This window comes from Moschus berezovskii, chromosome 6 (assembly GCF_049115385.1).
Source record: "Moschus berezovskii isolate FMDL1 chromosome 6, NW_MosBer_1.0, whole genome shotgun sequence".
Classification (NCBI taxonomy): Eukaryota; Metazoa; Chordata; class Mammalia; order Artiodactyla; family Moschidae; genus Moschus; species Moschus berezovskii.
Genome location: NC_142465.1, coordinates 114015048 through 114032665, shown reverse-complemented (window position 1 = coordinate 114032665; position 17618 = coordinate 114015048). Strand labels below are relative to the sequence as shown.

The 17618-nt window shown below is 39.5% G+C and overlaps 1 protein-coding gene across 2 annotated transcripts in view; it reads left to right on the top strand.

Annotated features, from left to right (window-relative positions):
- Positions 1–4270: 4270 nt before the first annotated feature.
- DMC1 (DNA meiotic recombinase 1) overlaps positions 4271–17618 on the top strand; it is a 37594-nt gene continuing 24246 nt past the window's right edge. For both annotated transcript variants that reach the window (XM_088836762.1, XM_055395865.1), the window contains exons 1-6: positions 4271–4321; positions 5239–5283; positions 6188–6334; positions 8234–8316; positions 14212–14264; positions 15595–15636. In XM_088836762.1, the coding sequence (XP_088692888.1) occupies positions 4271–4321; positions 5239–5283; positions 6188–6334; positions 8234–8316; positions 14212–14264; positions 15595–15636 (421 nt within the window). The remainder of the gene's footprint in view (positions 4322–5238; positions 5284–6187; positions 6335–8233; positions 8317–14211; positions 14265–15594; positions 15637–17618) is intronic.

Sequence of the window (17618 nt, the reverse complement as noted above, 5' to 3'; positions counted from 1 at the left end):
ACTGGAAAAGCTAATTGACACAATTACTGTTTGGTTACTAATTGACACAAAGGCTTGGTCTGCCATGCTTTGTATCTAGGATAGGAAAGGAGCATTCTGCCATGAAGGATTTTTCTCTAATACAGTTTGTAAGTTTTTTTATGGCTTCTAAGTTTTATGTCATACTTAAAAAAAGACTTTTCTTACTCTGAGATAGTAACATTTTTTTTCTCATGCTTTCTTCTAGCATTTTTATTTTTCAGACTTAATTTCTTCATCCATCTAGAATTTATTTTAGTATGAGGGAAGGAAATGGCAACCCACTCCAGTGTTCTTGCCTGGAGAATCCCGGGGATGGGGGAGCCTGGTGGGCTGCCGTCTATGGGGTCACACAGAGTCGGACATGACTGAAGTGACTTAGCAGCAGCAGCAGCAAGGTGTGAAGCATGGTTCCAATTTTATTTTTCTTCCAGGTGACTACCTAGTTTGTTCCACCACCATTCACTGAATTCATTTCCTCACAAATTTGAAATACCACCTTCATTATATTCAGAATTTTTGTAAGATATTTAAGACTAGTCTTTTTTTGTTTGTTTTCTTGTCCTGATTTGAGTGAAAAGATTTTCAAGTTTACTTTTTAACCACCCCAGGGTTTTGGATTTTTTAAAAATAATTTTTTAGTTGTACATAGCCATCGATATCCTATTCAAACAAGATTTTTATACTCACTTCACCAATTTGTCATTACCAAGTTCATTTTAGTTTAAGTGTACTGCACACAACCTTCAAATATTATGAACATTTCTCTCTCCCAGCTGTCACTACACCAAACTACATATGTTATATTTCCCTAAATGATCTTGCTGTGCTCTTTGCAGCTCTTCTGTACAGTTGATGTCTCCATCTAACAAGTTGTTCAGAAGTTACTATAATTATATTAGGTGAGGCCCAAGGTGAAAGCCTATTATTGCCATCCAGTTCATCTAAAAAATTGGCATTAGTTTCCATTTAACCTGAACAGGTTATGTTTCTGGAAAATAACAGATTTTGAAAAACTATGGCAGTCATTTGTTAGCACTTTAAACAGCCCACCTGGATGGGGGTGGGGCGGTTAGTCCTACAAAATGCCAACTGCTATTGTGGAATTTTTTTGCTATTTATTCCAGCAAAGAATGATTCAGACAATGAAGAAAAAGGGTCACCCTGTACTAACTAGGTCTTGAACCCAAAGAACTATTTGTACGGATACTCATCCAAGACACATCACAGCCTGTACCTCAACAGATGCTCTTTCAAATGTTTCATGACTCTCCTCAACAGTCAGTCTCCATTTAAGGGGAGGAGTATGATGCTGCCACAGACAGCTCTGCTGGCATGAAGGCTGGCCTAAAATTTCTATTTAAAAGCTGGACCAAAATATGTTTGACTTCTGTTGGCTACTTAAAATTTCAAGTTAAGAGGAAGAAATATTACTCTCCGTCCTGAATGGGCCTTAGGTGCCTCACTCACAGACTAGAGTGGTAAATGGTATGAGAGTCACAGAGAAAGGAGCGAAATTAGGAACACTGAGGTATTAGGTACAGGTTATGAAGCCAGATATGAAAAACTTGGAGTGAAAAGCCTTGAGCAGAGAGAAACACCCCCCCGCCCCGGCCCCGCCATATTCGACCTCCTAACCCGAGTATCCCGATTAAGGTAAGTATTCTGCACGTCACCTGTCACCACGTCAGTAACCTCTGCTTAGCACCCCTCCCCTGCCTCACGGTCTTCCACCTCCTGATCCCTTTCCAGTGGCCTCTCCTCATCTCAGAACACGGCCACAGCTAAGGGCCTTCTCTCTCACTGCCCCTTGTTTTCACCTCAGCATCGCCTCAGCGTCCCCCTTCAGAGTCCTTTCCTGACCTCAGCATCTCCCTCCGCTCTAGAGACGCCCCAGCCTCCGCTCCAACCAAAGCGCCTCTCCTCTGCGCACTCTCTCCACCTCAGCGTCGCTCCCTCAGCCCAGCGCGCCACCCACACAGGTTCTTTTGCGGCTCCTGGAGGCCTTCCCGCAAGACTCCCCCACGGCCCCGCGCCCCCGGCCTTCTCCACGTCCAGGGCCCCGCCCCTCAATCTTCGCCCTGCCCTGCCTGGGGCCGCCCCCTACCGTCCTGGCCCCGCCCACCCCGGGCGCGAGCCCAGACTGGCGGTTGGGCGCCAGACCTCCTGGTCTCCGACGCGTCTGACGCCTGTCTAAGCGTTCTGGTTCCGAATCAGAATCCCTGAGGACTAGAAAGCCCTGGCAGGGGGCGGGATTCGAATACCTTGAGAACCGGGGGGAGACTGTGGGTACGAGTGGTGTGGCAAAAGGGGAAGGCGGGTGAAGAATGTGAGGGGAAATGGGGGCTTCCTTTCTTAGGTCGTGCTCGACGGTCGTTGCTGGGACCTAGGCTGATGGCTTTGTGCGTTTCGGCTCACATCCCTACCCCGTCGAGTGCTCTTGAGGGATTTCCAGAATCCTTGTTTTAAACCAAGTCGGACCTAAGTCTTGAAGAGGCCTCCTCGGGCCCCTTATGAGGGAGTCCTGTGTCAGGAAAATGGCTGGTGGGCGGGGAGGCGGAGAGGGTGACCTGAACCGTGCTCGCCAAGGTGAGGGACTGCTTCTGGCGCCTTAAGCCAAGATGTTTGGGAGCCCTACTTTAGATTCAACTGTTCATTCCATCAACTGCTATTCGAAAAAGATGGAGAACAATTTTTTATTAAGAAAGAAAGGACAGTCACGGAATTTGGGGTTACCATGTATATGATTAGCTATCTTGAGTGAGGGACCGCATTCCAGAAGATTCCGTTTACACTGTCTCCTCGTTTGCCTCTAATACGTTCTTGTACTAGATGGTAACGACCCTACTTCTGCCTCAGAAGTTTGTTCCCCACTGAGCTGGGCCCCAACTTAGTTTGGAATTCAGTGAGAAGATGAAACAGAGCAAAACTGATTATTTGGACCACATTTTCTAACAAACACAGTCATGCCTTGTAGATTCCTGACTTAAAGGCTTTATCTGCTTATTAGCCCTAATATTTTATCATTAGAAATATTAGATTATTGTTGTTTAGTTGCTAAGTCATGTCGGACTCTTTTGTATCCCCATGGACTATCCACCATAATTTTAAATCTTAAAATCATGAAGCTAGTTAATATTATAAAACGAAATACATCTAATGTTTTATGAAACAAAAAACTATGTTACAAGAGATCTCCTCATCATTCCAAAGCAGAAGGGATTCCTCATACATGAGAAAAATAGTATCTTTTTATTGAGGATAGACTTAAGTTCTAGGTGCCAGGGAGAATGCAAGGAAGACTTAAGGTCAAAGTTCTTAGACTGTTAACAAATATGAAAGTTTAATATCAATATTTAATTCTAAGATTCTACTTCTAAATAACCTTCCAAGACAACAAAAAAAGATATTGTTAGTCATGATTAACTGTGCTATAGGAAATCAAAAGATGATACAATGGGGCCGTTTTTGAGGAAATAAATGAAACTAGTCCCCTCATCCACACATACCACACCAGAAAAAAGAAATAATGCCACAGGCTTAGGAGAAATAAGATAGGCCAGCCTAGTTATGGAGAAGGCAATGGCACCCCACTCCTGGCACTCTTGCCTGGAAAATCCCATGGACGGAGGAGCCTGGTAGGCTGCAGTCCATGGGGTCCCTACGAGTTGGACACCACTGAGCGACTTCACTTTCACTTTTCACTTTCATGCATTGGAGAAGGAAATGGCAACCCAATCCAGTGTTCTTGCCTGGAGAATCGCAGGGACGGGGGAGCCTGGTGGGCTGTTGTCTATGGGGTCACACAGAGTCGGACATGACTGAAGTGACTTAGCAGCAGCAGCAGCAGCCTAATTATTCCAAACTAAATATTTTTTCTTGGGAAAAAAAAAGAATTTTTAAATTTAATTTTATTTATGTATGACTGCGCTGGGTCTTCCTTTTTGCCATCCTTCTCCAGTTGTGGCCAGCAGGGGCTACTCTAGTTGCTGTGGGCAAGCTTCTCATTTCAGTGGTTTCTTTTGTGTGAAGCCGAGCCCTGAGCGCATGGGCTTCAGTATTGTGGTGCTTGGGCTCAGTAGTTGTGGCTCCTGGGGCTCTAATATTTGTCTGATTATCTTTCTGGTCCTTGATGACTGAAATGAAATTTTAAAAAGTCTGTGGGCAAAGGATTTTGTCCTATATGATCTGTGACAACTTATATTTCTTGTTTTTCCAGAATTGATTATTTTTCTGCTTTTCACCCTTCAATATGAAGGAGGATCAAGTTGTGCTGGAAGAACCAGGATTCCAAGATGAAGAAGTATGCCTAGAATGTTGAAAGATACATAGATATTCAGTCATTCTACAAAAATGGAGTTCCTTCTCTGTTAACTACTACTTTTAGAAACTTAACTACTATTTTTATTTATTAGAAATAAAACATAGTTCTGGAGAGAGGCACTATTACAAATATGTAACAACTTGTTTGACAAGGGTTGCTAAGATTAGCTACTTAGCAGCTGGCATGAAAGTATTTTAATAATTTAACAATTGGTATGGCCATATTGGTACCAAATAACAGAGGAAGGAGTTCAAGGTCTGGTGGAGAAGACTGAGAAAACATATTTAAAAATAGCTTGTGTTGTTCCAGTCTTTTGGATTAAGATCTTAAAAAGTTTGGAGAGACTGTTGGAATTCCCCAGTGGTTTGGTGGTTAGGACCCTGTGCTTCCACTGCAGGGGGCTGGGTGCCGTATTGGGCTTCTGAGTGCTTTCAGTGTTGGCAGTGCTTTTAAGTATGCAACAATATGTTTGAAAAAGTATTATTGATCCTACCTCAATTTGTCTGCTGCTGCTGCTAAGTCACTTCAGTCGTGTCCGACTCTGTGTGACACCATAGACGGCAGCCCACCAGGCTCCCCCGTCCCTGGGATTCTCCAGGCAAGAACACTGGAGTGGTTTGCCATTTCCTTCTCCAATGTGTGAAAGTGGAAAGTGAAAAGTGAAAGTGAAGTCGCTCAGTCGTGTCCGACCCTTAGCGACCCCATGGACTGCAGCCTACAAGGCTCCTCCATCCATGGGATTTTCTAGGCAAGAGTACTGGAGTGGCTTGCCACTAGAGAAGCAGAATTTGAGGCATTTTTAAGTGACTCATAATGCTGAATTAAGTCTTTAAAATATATGAAACTGTTGGATATGAAGAATGAACACTCTTTTTTTTCTGTTCCATCTCCTTTAGGAATCTTTGTTTCAAGACATTGACCTGTTACAAAAACATGGAATTGTAAGTATTTTTTCAAGACTCTGTGAAATTGTCCCTTTGAGAGTTTCTCAGCCTTGACTCTATTGGCATTTGGGACCAGGCAATTCTTTCTTGTTGAGGCAACTGTCCTGTGCATTGTAGGGTGTTTAGTAGCATCCCTGATTTCTAACCACTTACTCTATGCCAGCAGCAACCCTCTGTTTGTGACAACCAAAAATTTCTCCAGACATTTTTAGGTGTCCCCAGGGGGCAAAATTGCCCACAGTTGAGAACCACTGGTCCAACGGAAGGCATTCAGAGCTATCTACTGAAAATTTACTTTCTGTGTCATGTGATTAGAGTAAATAATGTTGACAGAAATCCACACTTTAAGTAACAGCTAGATGAATTTCAGTAACAATCAGTTGACAGTAAAACTTCTCTGACATTACCCTTTGAAGCCCTCACATTTACTCTCTTTCAGTTGAATTTAGAAAATTAGAGCAAGGGAAAATGCTGGTTTTTTGGTTATGTAGTTATTTGCATTCTCCAAGGGTAAAGAAAAAAATCTTAAGAGATTTTTAAAGAACATACTGGTAATGAAGTTCTGTAGAAGAAGGAGCTGAACTGAGGGGGTGAATGTGTGATAAATTTTTTAGCTTTTCTATCAACAGATTCTTCTTTTGAATTCCTTGTTACATTGCCATGGTCTCACTAACATTCTTGGGAAATCAGGGCACAGCCAGAACATTTGGCAGCATGCTGGGTATGTTCTACTCAGATATTTCCAGAACATTTGGCTACATGGTGGGTGGGTTCCACCTGGCTGCTTGTGTAAAATTGGCATCGTAATAGAAGTAGATGGACATGAAAGCACATGACATAGTATGGGAGCCTTTCAGGCTGGCATTTTCTCAATCTGCTGTACCCATTCTTTTACTTACAGAATGTGGCTGACATTAAGAAACTGAAGTCAGTAGGCATCTGTACCATCAAAGGGATACAGATGACAACAAGAAGAGCCCTATGCAATGTCAAAGGACTCTCAGAAGCAAAAGTGGACAAGATTAAAGAAGCAGCCAACAAGCTTATTGTAAGCAAAATCCGTTCTTTGTTGTTTTAGCTTAAGCAGGCCCTTGGAATCTCTGTAGCCTTTCTCATTATGTACACTAGAAACTATTGTGAGAACTCTGAGTTCCTATGGATCACCATATATTATATGCCCCATGATACCTTTTCATCATGTAAGTTTCAAAGCAATAATTTCTGAAAAAAATGACACAGAGGTTAAGAGACCAGGAAAACTGTGAAGGCAATCATTTTTTACAAAACCTTTTATTTTTGTCTCCTTTTGTATCACTTTTTCCTTTTCTGTGCCTCTGCGTTTCCTTCTTTTCTTTTTCTTTTTTTGTCCAGCATTTGCTGCTTGCAAGATCTTAGTTTCATGACTTGGGATCAAACCCAGGCTCCCAGCAGTGAGAGTACCAAATCCCAACCACTGGACTACCAGGGATTCCTCCTTTTCATATTTTTTTACCTTCCTACTCCTTATTTTTTTGTATTATCTCCTCAAACATTGTATATATGGCTGTTGTGAAGCACTCAGCACTAAAGAAATTACTCTCTCCTGGTATAGGCATTTGATAAGAGAACATTGTATTTGAAAAAGACCAACAGTGGTTGGGTCTACATTTGTGCAGTTAAGATAGATATGACCAAGAATGTGCTCATTGCAGCACCTGAGCTCAAAGCTAAGTGAAACCTGTACTTCGTACCTGGGCCCATAGACTGTAAGAGACCTATGCCATGAAGAGGCTCCAAGCAAAAACACATGCCTTTGATCCAAGTTTTTGTGTAGCACTTTGGGGGCCACTGGAGGCAGCACCTCTGGGAAGAAGAATGTGTAGAAAGACCAAAGTGTCCCTCTTTGCAGAAGAGCAGGCTTCTCCTTTTCTCCATGTGTATAAGAGAGCCTCATTCTCACCAAGTCCTCTAAACTCTCTTCACCAACAGTTACCTGTTTCCTTCCAGATGCAAGTGTCAGTGTTGTCCTGAACTTGGAGAGGACACAACTGAACTGGTCTGAACACAACTCAGTTGCCCTATGTTCTGAGTACTCTTGGGCTGTATACCCACAAGGCAGTTCCGTAACTGCCAGGGTGTCTAATGAAGCCCTAGTGTAGTACCCAGGGTTTGGGATTTAAACTGCTCCCTTATAGCTCAAGGCATTAGTCTTCTTTCCTTTGGAAAGTAATTCTATTACCAAAGAGAAGAATCTTTCTCCTTCTCATGTACCCACTAATGCACCAACAGTCTAATCCTCTCTTAACTGAAACTGTTTATTCTTAGAGAAAGAGATTAAGATATAGAGGAAGAGACAGAGAAAGTTAATTTCATAGTACAGTGGTATGTATCCGAATTATCTGGAGTAGCTAATAAAGAACATAGAGGGCCAGCCTCATTGAATGAAATCAACTGAATCACTTAGTAAAGTACGAGTCTGCTTTATGCCATAAATGTATCTCATTTAACCTTTACAGCTTCCCTATGAGAGAGACACTATTATTATTATCCCATTTGACCCAAAAGAAGAAGCCAAAGTACAGCATGATTAAGTAGTTTACCCACATTACACAACTCACAAGTGTTAGAGACGTATTTTGAACCTTGGTAGGGTGGCTCTAGGGAGAAGGCAATGGCACCCCACTCCAGTGTTCTTGCCTGGAGAATCCCAGGGATGGGGGAGCCTGGTGAGCTGCCATCTGTGGGGTCGCACAGAGTCGGACACGACTGAAGCGACTTAGCAGCAGCAGCAGGGTGGCTCTAGAGCCTGTGTTCTTAACCATTATCTTGTGCTGCCTTCAAAGACAAATGAACTGTAACTTAGAGCAAATGATGACTCTGAGAATCAAATACATAGTTTTTGGCAGCATTTGAAATTAAGATATTCATCTTATATCTTTTTTGAACCTTTCCTTTTGTCTTTCTGTAGGAACCAGGATTCTTGACTGCATTTGAGTATAGTGAGAAGAGGAAGATGGTTTTCCATATCACCACTGGGAGCCAGGAATTTGAGTATGTATTCATATTTTTTATAACCACTAAGCACAGTCTTTGGAAAACTGCATTTCTTTTCCTCTATCTGAGTTGTTATTTTGACTATAAACAATAGAAATAGCTTCTTACTTTGCAGAATTTTTTTTTCCCTCAAACAGCAACTGAAGCAAATAAATTTTAGACTGCTTGTAAAAATGGGATTACCTTTCTTACACGAAATTCAGACCCAAAGTATAAGTAGTTTCTGAATCAGTCTGTATTAATCAATAAGTCATTAAAGAAATCAGTTTAACTTTTCATTTCCTTTTTATTCTCCATTGATCAAGGAAATTCCATTTCACTTTTGGTTTTCCTTAAAAATCAGTTGTTAGGGACTCCTCTGGTGGTCCAATGGCTATGACTGCGAACTCCCAATTCAGGGGAGCCACGGGTTCAGGTTCCACCCCTCCTCAGGGAATTAGATCGCATATGCCACAACCAATTAAAAGAACCTGCACTCTCCATTGAGGATCAAAGATCCTGCGTGCTGCAGTTGAGACCCAACACAACCAAATAAATATTTTTAAAAATTCACTTGTTAGAGTGAATATTTTAGAAGAAATAATCCAATGTTGTTTTTGCTTTTTAGCATCAGCAGTTTTAACTCCTCCCCACCTTTATTTTTTTACCATCTGATGATTCCTAAGACATCGCCACCATCTTCCCAATGCAAGTTGACTATAGTGTGTTTTATTTCCCTGCCTTAGTAGGCAGAATTACTATTTCATAAGTTAGAGAAGTTTTTAAGAGCAATTTGAACAAAGCAGTATTTCCCATTTCCTCAAAGTATTCCTCAAAACCTTGACCTCACAAAAATTACAAGAAAAAAAAGGAGTTTCACAGTCAAATATGCCTCCCAATTTGAATGTCTGCTAGGCAACTCAGACGTCACAGGTCCAAAACCAAATTTCTGATATTTGCCCCAGATTTGCTCCTCCTAAAATCTCCCTCAGCTCAGATCTCTTTCCTAATCCTCAGATCTGAAACCTTAGTGTCATCCTTGGTGCCTTTTTTACCCCCTCACACGCTAACTCTAATCTATTAATAAATCCTATCTGCTCTGTCTTCAAATATATTTAGAATAAACCAACCAGTTTCTTGAACAAATACATTATGAAGAATAGAAAAGAGGTGGAATCAGGGAGAAGACCTAGAGATTAAAAGGCCTTTAAAAGACATGTCACTTAATCTCAATACGTAGATCTTATTTTGGATCCTAATTCAAACACACTACAGGAAATAAGACATATAAGACTGAAAATTGAACACTTACTAGATAGTTGATATTAAAGAATTACTAATTTTTTAAATGTGATATGGTAATGCAGTTATATTAAGAGTCTTCATCTTGTAGAGATACCTACTGAAATATTTAGGATGAATTGATACGTTGCCTAATATCTGCTTAAAGTAATATGAAAAGGGAGGGAAGTGGTTGGCAGTTTATATGGGAAAAATTTTGGCCATGAGTTCAGGTTGATAATTGTTGAAGCTGAGGGATAGGTACATGATGGTTCATTATTATAATGTTTTTTGTCTACTTTTGTTTATGTTTGAAATTTTCCATAATACAAAGTTTATATGTATATTTTTCCTATTTGTATCTATATGTGTACAGAGAGGGAGAAAAAAATGTGAATTTAATTACTTCTCACAACCTTCACCTTTGTTACCTCACTGGTCTAAACCACCTGTTATCTCTTCTGGATTATTGATAATAACTTCTAAGTATCTTCCTTCCTTTAGACCTTGCCCCTACCATTTATTCTTCACATAGAAGGCAGGATAAATTTTTTTTTATAATTTTGTTTATTTATTTTTGGCTATGCTGGGTCTTCATTGCTGGGTGGGCTTTTCTCAAGTTTCTGGAAGCAGGGGCTACTCTTCATTGCAGTGCACAGGCTTCTCATTATGGTGATCTTTTTTGTTGCAGAGCACAGGCTCTAGGGCTCATGGGCTTCAGTAGTGGTGGCACGGGGGCTCAGTAGTTGCGCTTCCAAGGATCTAGAGCGTAGAGTAGGCTCAACAGTTGTGGCACCAGGGCTTAGTGGCTCTGCAGCATGTGGGATCTTTCTGGACCACGGATTAAACCCATCCATGTCTCCTACATTGGCAGGAGGATTCTTTTCCATTGAGCCATCAGGGAAGCCCCTGAATAATGTTTTTAAAACATAGGTCAGATCATAACACCCTTCTGTCCAAAACACCCTAATGACTCCCCAGGCTCATTCAGAGCAAAAGCCAAAAATCCTCTGTAATCTCAAATATAAGCTCTTATTTGTCTTCTGGTTTACTGTGTACCAACCATGCTAATTTTTTTGCTATTCCTAGAAAATGGCAGACACATTGCCACCTCAGGGCGTTTGCACTTAGCATTCCCTCTGCCTGGAACACTCTTTCCTCATTATGTACATGGCTTGCTGTAGGATTTTTCAGGTCTTTGCTAAAATGTCCATGTCTCACTAGGGCCTTCTGTGATCATTTTCTTTGAAAATTTATTTGAAAACTTCCTAACTTCATCCTCCGTGCCTTTTATCCCCTTTCCAGATCTAATTTTTATTCATACCATTTAATAACATCTGAAATACCACATATTTTACTTATGGTTATCGTCTGTTTTCTCATTAGAATGTAAGCTCCAGAAAGTGATGGATCTGTCTTTTTTGTTCACTGCTTTACTGCAGTTAGACACAGCTGAGCACTGAGCACATTCACACATTACTCCAAGTGCATAAAGCAATCTCTGGCACAAACTTGATGTTCAGTAAATATTTGTGGAATAGCTAATTGACTGAATAAGCAAATAGTGAGTAAAATATGTTGGGGAAGTACAATAAACTATGTATTTCTCTTGGAGATTTATACATTTTATTAAAGGGTCTGAATTCCTACAGTGAAGTAAAACACTTGTTTAACCTAGCATTGCCTCAAATTTTTAAAATCACAGAACCCTTTGTTCAAGTAACAGCTAAGGAAGAGTCTTTGAGAAATCTTGCTCCAAGACAAATTGATCAGGTACTTTCCTGGTGGTCCAGGGTTAAGAATACAACTTCCAAAGCAGGAGACATGGGTTTGATCCCTGGTTGGGGAACCAAGATCCCACATGCTGCCTGCATGCTGCGAGAAGAACCCACGTGCCACAGCTAAGACCTAACACAATCAAAATGAATAAATATTTTTTTAAAAAGACAAATTGGTCAAAGTCAGGTTGATCAAAATAATTTTATTCAAACGATGACTTGATATTCTCCAGTTGTTCTACCATATCATGGTTTAAGAATCATCTGGCTGGACTTCCTTGGTGGTCCAGTGGTTAGGAAACCTGCCAATCAGTGCAGGGAACACAGGTTTGATCCCTGGACCAGGAAGATCCTGTATGACACGGGTCAGCTAAGTCCATGCACCACAACTGCTGAGTCTGCATGCTCTAGAGCCAAAGCTTTGTGACAAGAAAGCCACTGCAATGAGAAGCCCGAGCATCAAAAATACTAGTGAGTAGCCCCACTCACTGCAACTGGAGAAAGCCCACGTGCAGCAGCGAAGACCCAGCGCAGCCAGAACAAACAAACAAATAAAAATTTTGAAATTTGGCTTAGAGAAATTATTACTCTATATATTACTTATATATTATTAAGTAATATATGTTGTTATTTATATATTATTGGAGCTTCCTTTGTGGCTCAGAGGTAAAGACTCTGCCTGCTGCAATGCAGGAGACCTGGATTCGATCCCTGGGTCAGGAAGATCCCCTGGAGGAGGGCATTCTCTAGTACTCTTGCCTAGGGACAGAGGAACCTGGCAGGCTGCAGTCCATAGGGTCGCACAAAGTTGGACACAGCTAAAGCGACTAAGCAGCAGCAGCAATATATATTACTACTTAATATATTTTTTCTTAAGCTGCAAGCCCACTTATAAATTTGGCAAATTTTAAGGAACTTTTCCAATATGGTTAACCAAATTTCCTTGAATATTTTAACTTATATTTATAAATTTATTATATTTCTCCTCAGAACTTTGCTTGTATAATTACTAAAATCTTTTCAATTACTTGAATGTCTTATAAATTTAAAGCATTGCAGGCAGATTCTTTATGATCTGAGCCACCAGGGAAGCCCCTATAAATTTAATAAATTAAACTTATAAGTATAGTGAGTCTTAGACACTCTTAAATATTCAAATACTGTGTATAAATTTAGCTATCAACTTAGAAACTGCAGCTCTATATCATTTAATCAATTACAGGCTAATGTGTTATAAATATCAAATTCTAACTATGAGAGTTTTCAAGTACCAAATATAATATGAAAATAGTAATCTGTGAGTTTGATTTTTGTCTCTATTTTAAAATCTTTCAAGATTTAAAAGCACTATTTCTATTCCTAATACTAAACTTTCCTCAGTTTCCCAAGGGAACAGTTATGCTATCCCAAGCAATTTGGGGTACACTTTCAGTTGAATTTGGGGTTCATTTTTTTCAGAATATTCACCAGAAATTTTGTCTTAGATTTTCCAGGACTATAGCCATTTCTCTAAAATTTCTCTAAGCCAAAGTTTTAGGGTGGTTTTTCTGAAGATGAAGAGGGACAAGTAAAGCTTCCTTTAATAGTTGGTAGACTTATAGAATCTCTAAATAAAAATCTAAATAAATTCTAAATATAGAATATGTAAATATGCCTTTCAAATGGAATGGTCTCTCCAGAATGTCCTTTAGATTTATGTGGGTCAGTATCTAGATTTTTTCTTTTTCTCATTGAAGTCCACAGCTCTCACTAAACTTGTGGACAACTTCCAACATTGCTTCAATTTACATTTAAGTTACTCTCAAACTATGTAAATGTACATCTGTTAAATTATCCATATCTCTTAGAGCTCTGTCTGATCTGTGACCATGTCCCAAAAGTCATGCTAATACAAACTACAAAGATTTTTAAAGTGCTCCTACCAGATCTTAGGGCAATTACTATAATTAATATTTGTTGTATTAAATGAATGAATGAGATTATTTAACTTTAGGTCTTTTCATATCAAGAATATATATCAAATGCACTAAATCACTGAGTTACCAATTAAGTACATGCTGTCAAAATCTGACAGTTATTTTTCTAACTGCTAGCAGTGCCTATCACATCTTTGAATATTTTCTATTATGACATGTTCTTCATAGAATTTGGCTTGTGTGAGATATGTCAATCATGGTGACAATCACTGGATTCTCCTAATATCTATTTTTCATGTTTCTCAGTACTTTAAAAAATTTGGATATTCGATTGACTTTTAGAAACAGTCCCAGCACAGTATGAAAAACCCAATTAATAACTAAAACCATTTATTCAAACCTCAGTTCAATTCTAAAGAATAATGAAATATAAGGCCTGCATAGCTCATTTCCTGTTGGTAGACAGGAGTGGGAACAGCAGGACTTATATAGATTGTTTAGTTGATCCCCCTACCCATGCTCAGTATAACCTGTGATCTAAGCAGGTGGGAAGCCATTTGTTCAGCCAAGAATGTGTGTTTATCTTGGATAGATAGAAAGATACATAGATCAGTTCAGTTCAGTTCAGTTGCTCAGTCGTGTCCAACTCTTTGGGACCCCATGGACTGCAGCATGCCAGGCTTCCTTATCCATCATCAACTCCCAGAGCGTACTCAAACTCATGTCCATTGCATCAGTGATGCCATCCAGCCATCTCATCCTCTGTTGTCCCCTTTTCCTCCTGCCCTCAATCTTTCCCAGCATCAGGGTCTTTTCCAATTAGTTGGTTCTTCGCATCAGATACATAGATAAAAATAATACCAATGATATTAGCACTTTCTCCTTTCTTGATATTTCTATTTCTGTTCCTGTTACTGAAGCTTACTTTCTATTTCTAGTAAGTTGCTCGGAGGTGGAATTGAAAGCATGGCAATCACAGAAGCTTTTGGAGGTAGGTAAAAGCTTAATATTTTGTTATATGAAAAATATATGTATGTATACACACCCATATCAATGGTAAATTGTATCTGTTTTGGCACTTATGATGAAATATCAGTTATCATAATGCAAGATCTTTCTGGGCTACAATTAAAATATTTTCCAACATTAACAGATGAGTTTTATTGACATTTTTCATCTTTTTATCTCTGATTCCTATAGAAGAAAATTTTTTCCTCTCATACCTTCAGAAAGTAGTTGTATAATGAGACTGATCTTATTAATATTTTTAAGAAATGCATATTTCAGGAACATAGAGAATAGATATTTCTCTTTGTTGTATCCTCTATTAAAAAAAAAAGTTGGGAATTCCTTGGCAGTCCAGAGGTCAGGACTGCATTCTCACTACTAGGGGCCAAGTTTGATCCCTGCTTGGGGAACTATAATCCCAAAGGCCTCGTGGTGCAGCCAAAAAGAAAAAAGAAATCCATGCATAGCTATTTTATGTACTGTTCCTGACAGTTCCATTATTTCCAGTCCTCAGAGAACCAAATCTGTTTTTTTGTTTGTTTGTTCAGTGTTGATGTTTCTGCTGACTTGGAGAAATAAATCTTTGTTTATTTCTTTTGACTCCCAGTCTTAATGGTTTGTTGTTTGGTCGCTAATTCATGTCCGACTCTTTGTTACCCCAAGGACTAAAACTTGCCAGGCTCCTTGGTCCATGGGAGTTCGCAGGCAAGAATACTGGAATGATTACCATTTCCTTCTCCAAGGGCTCTTCCCCACCCAGGGATTGAACTGCATTTCCTGCATTGCAGGCAGATTCTTTACCACTGAGCCACCTGGGAAACCCATTTGAATGACTTACCTTCTTGTGTGTTTATTAATATTTATGAACATATTTCTTGATTTTAATCTGTTGACAATCAGTAGGCCTAAACTGGTATAGTGGGGATGTTTTCCTCTAGAGAGTATTTGCTTTTGTTGGTAGCTCGGAGATACCACCAATTTGAGGATCACCCTGGGATTCCCCTTGAGGATCTCAGATCAGTGAGAAAACCCCAGGCTTTCTTTCCTGTGGTGGAGCCTTACACTTTCATTTATATGATTATTCCTAAGAAAAATTTGGGTTTTACTATCATCTAAAGGACAGTTCTGAAAAAGAAAACCTTTAAACAGTTCTTTTTATTACTGGTATTCATATATGCAGAATCCATTCATGACGTAGAGGCACTTCGTGTATGAGATTTGACAGTTAGAAAAGGAAACCATACTCTGAGACCATATCTAGTCTTTATGAAAATAATCTAAAAATTAACTATTTTTTTTCCTATGTTTCACAGAATTTCGAACTGGAAAAACCCAACTCTCTCATACCCTCTGTGGTAAGGATATATAACAACAATGATAGCAATAACAGTAATAATCATAGCCATTACTTACTAATCTACTTTGTGCCTGGTACTTTATATAATCTCATGTAATTGGAACAAACTTGCAAGGAAACTAAAACTCAGAGAGATTACTTAATTCCCCACGGTTATACAGATACCAGAGCTGGTCTGTGAATGTGTGATATGTGAGGTCATGTTGTATGTACTGTACTCTGAACACCTGAATGGAAATAGGGAGGAGGTAAATGGATATATGAATGTATATTGGTGGAGAGAGGTATTTGTTCATGGCCTCGATTTTTCTTATTCTGTCTTTTGTATATCATGTTTTTAAGAATATCACAGAATCTATTAAGGCTTTAGAATTCCTTACTTTCCATAGAGTAAGGGTGGAACTAAAAAAGACTTAAAATAAGAAGAAATATCTCCTTTTACATAAAGTCATTGTACTGCATTTCTTAGACCTAAGTAGAAGGAATATGGTAAGTGTTTAGTAAGGGGATTTTGGAATCCAAATAGCTCTACCCTTAATAGCTGCATGACCTTGGTTAAGTTGCTTCACCTTTCAGATTTTCCCCATCAGTAAAATAGAAATAATGATAGGGCCATTTTAGGATTGATTTGAAAAATAAATGAAATAATGGTGTGCTTAATGTAAAATAATTCCTTAGTGTTAATACTACATATAAAGAAAATGCATTTAAAATTATGCATACATTAATTGAAAAGTTACTTAAATGAGTTACATAGCGTAAATTATATTTGTGATTATTTCTTATAGGAAGAAAGTAATATTTAAATTCTACCTCTGTTATTTTTTTAAAAATATTTTATTAAAGTATGGTTGATTTACTATTTTGTACCAATCTCTGCTGTACAGCAAAGTGACTCATTTATGCACCTATATACCTTCTTTTCTATCATGGTTTATTGCAGGATGTTAAATGTAGTTTCCTGTGCTATACATTAGGACCTTGTTATTCTATTTCTGTTCTTTCAGTTCAGTTCAGTTCAGTCGCTCAGTCCTGTCCAACTCTTTGCGACCCCATAAATCGCAGCATGCCAGGCCTCCCTGTCCATCACCAACTCCCGGAGTTCACTCAAACTCATGTCCATCGAGTCGGTGATGCCATCCAGCCATCTCATTCTCTGTCGTCCCCGTCTCCTCCTGCCCCCAATCCCTCCCAGCATCAGAGTCTTTTCCAGTGAGTTACCTCTTTGCATGAGGTGGCCAAAGTATTGGAGTTTCAACTTTAGCATCAGTCCTTCCAATGAACACCCAGGACTGATCTCCTTTCGAATGGACTGGTTGGATCTCCTTGCAGTCCAAGGGACTCTCAAGAGTCTTCTCCAACACCACAGTTCAAAAGCATCAATTCTTCGGTGATCAGCTTTCTTCACAGTCCAACTCTCACATCCACACATGACCACTGGAAAAACAATAGCCTTGACTAGATGGACCTTTGTTGGCAAAGTAATGTCTCTGCTTTTTAATATACTATCTAGGTTGGTCATAACTTTCCTTCCAAGGAGTAAGCGTCTTTTAATTTCATGGCTGCAGTCAGCATCTGCAGTGGTTTTGGAGCCCAAAAAAATAAAGTCTGACACTGTTCCCACTGTTTCCCCATCTGTTTCCCATGAGGTGATGGGACCAGATGCCATGATCTTAGTTTTCTGAATGTTGAGCTTTAAGCCAACGTTTTCACTCTCCTCTTTCACTGTCATCAAAAGGCTTTTTAGTTCCTGTTCACTTTCTGCCATAAGGGTGGCGTCATCTGCATATCTGAGGTTATTGATATTTCTCCTGGCAATCTTGATTCCAGCTTGTGGTTCTTCCAGCCCAGTGTTCCTCATGATGTACTCTGCATATAAGTTAAATAAGCAGGGTGACAATATACAGCCTTGACGTACTCTTTTTCCTATTTGGAACCAGTCTATTGTTCCATGTTGAGTTCTAACTGTTGCTTTCTGAC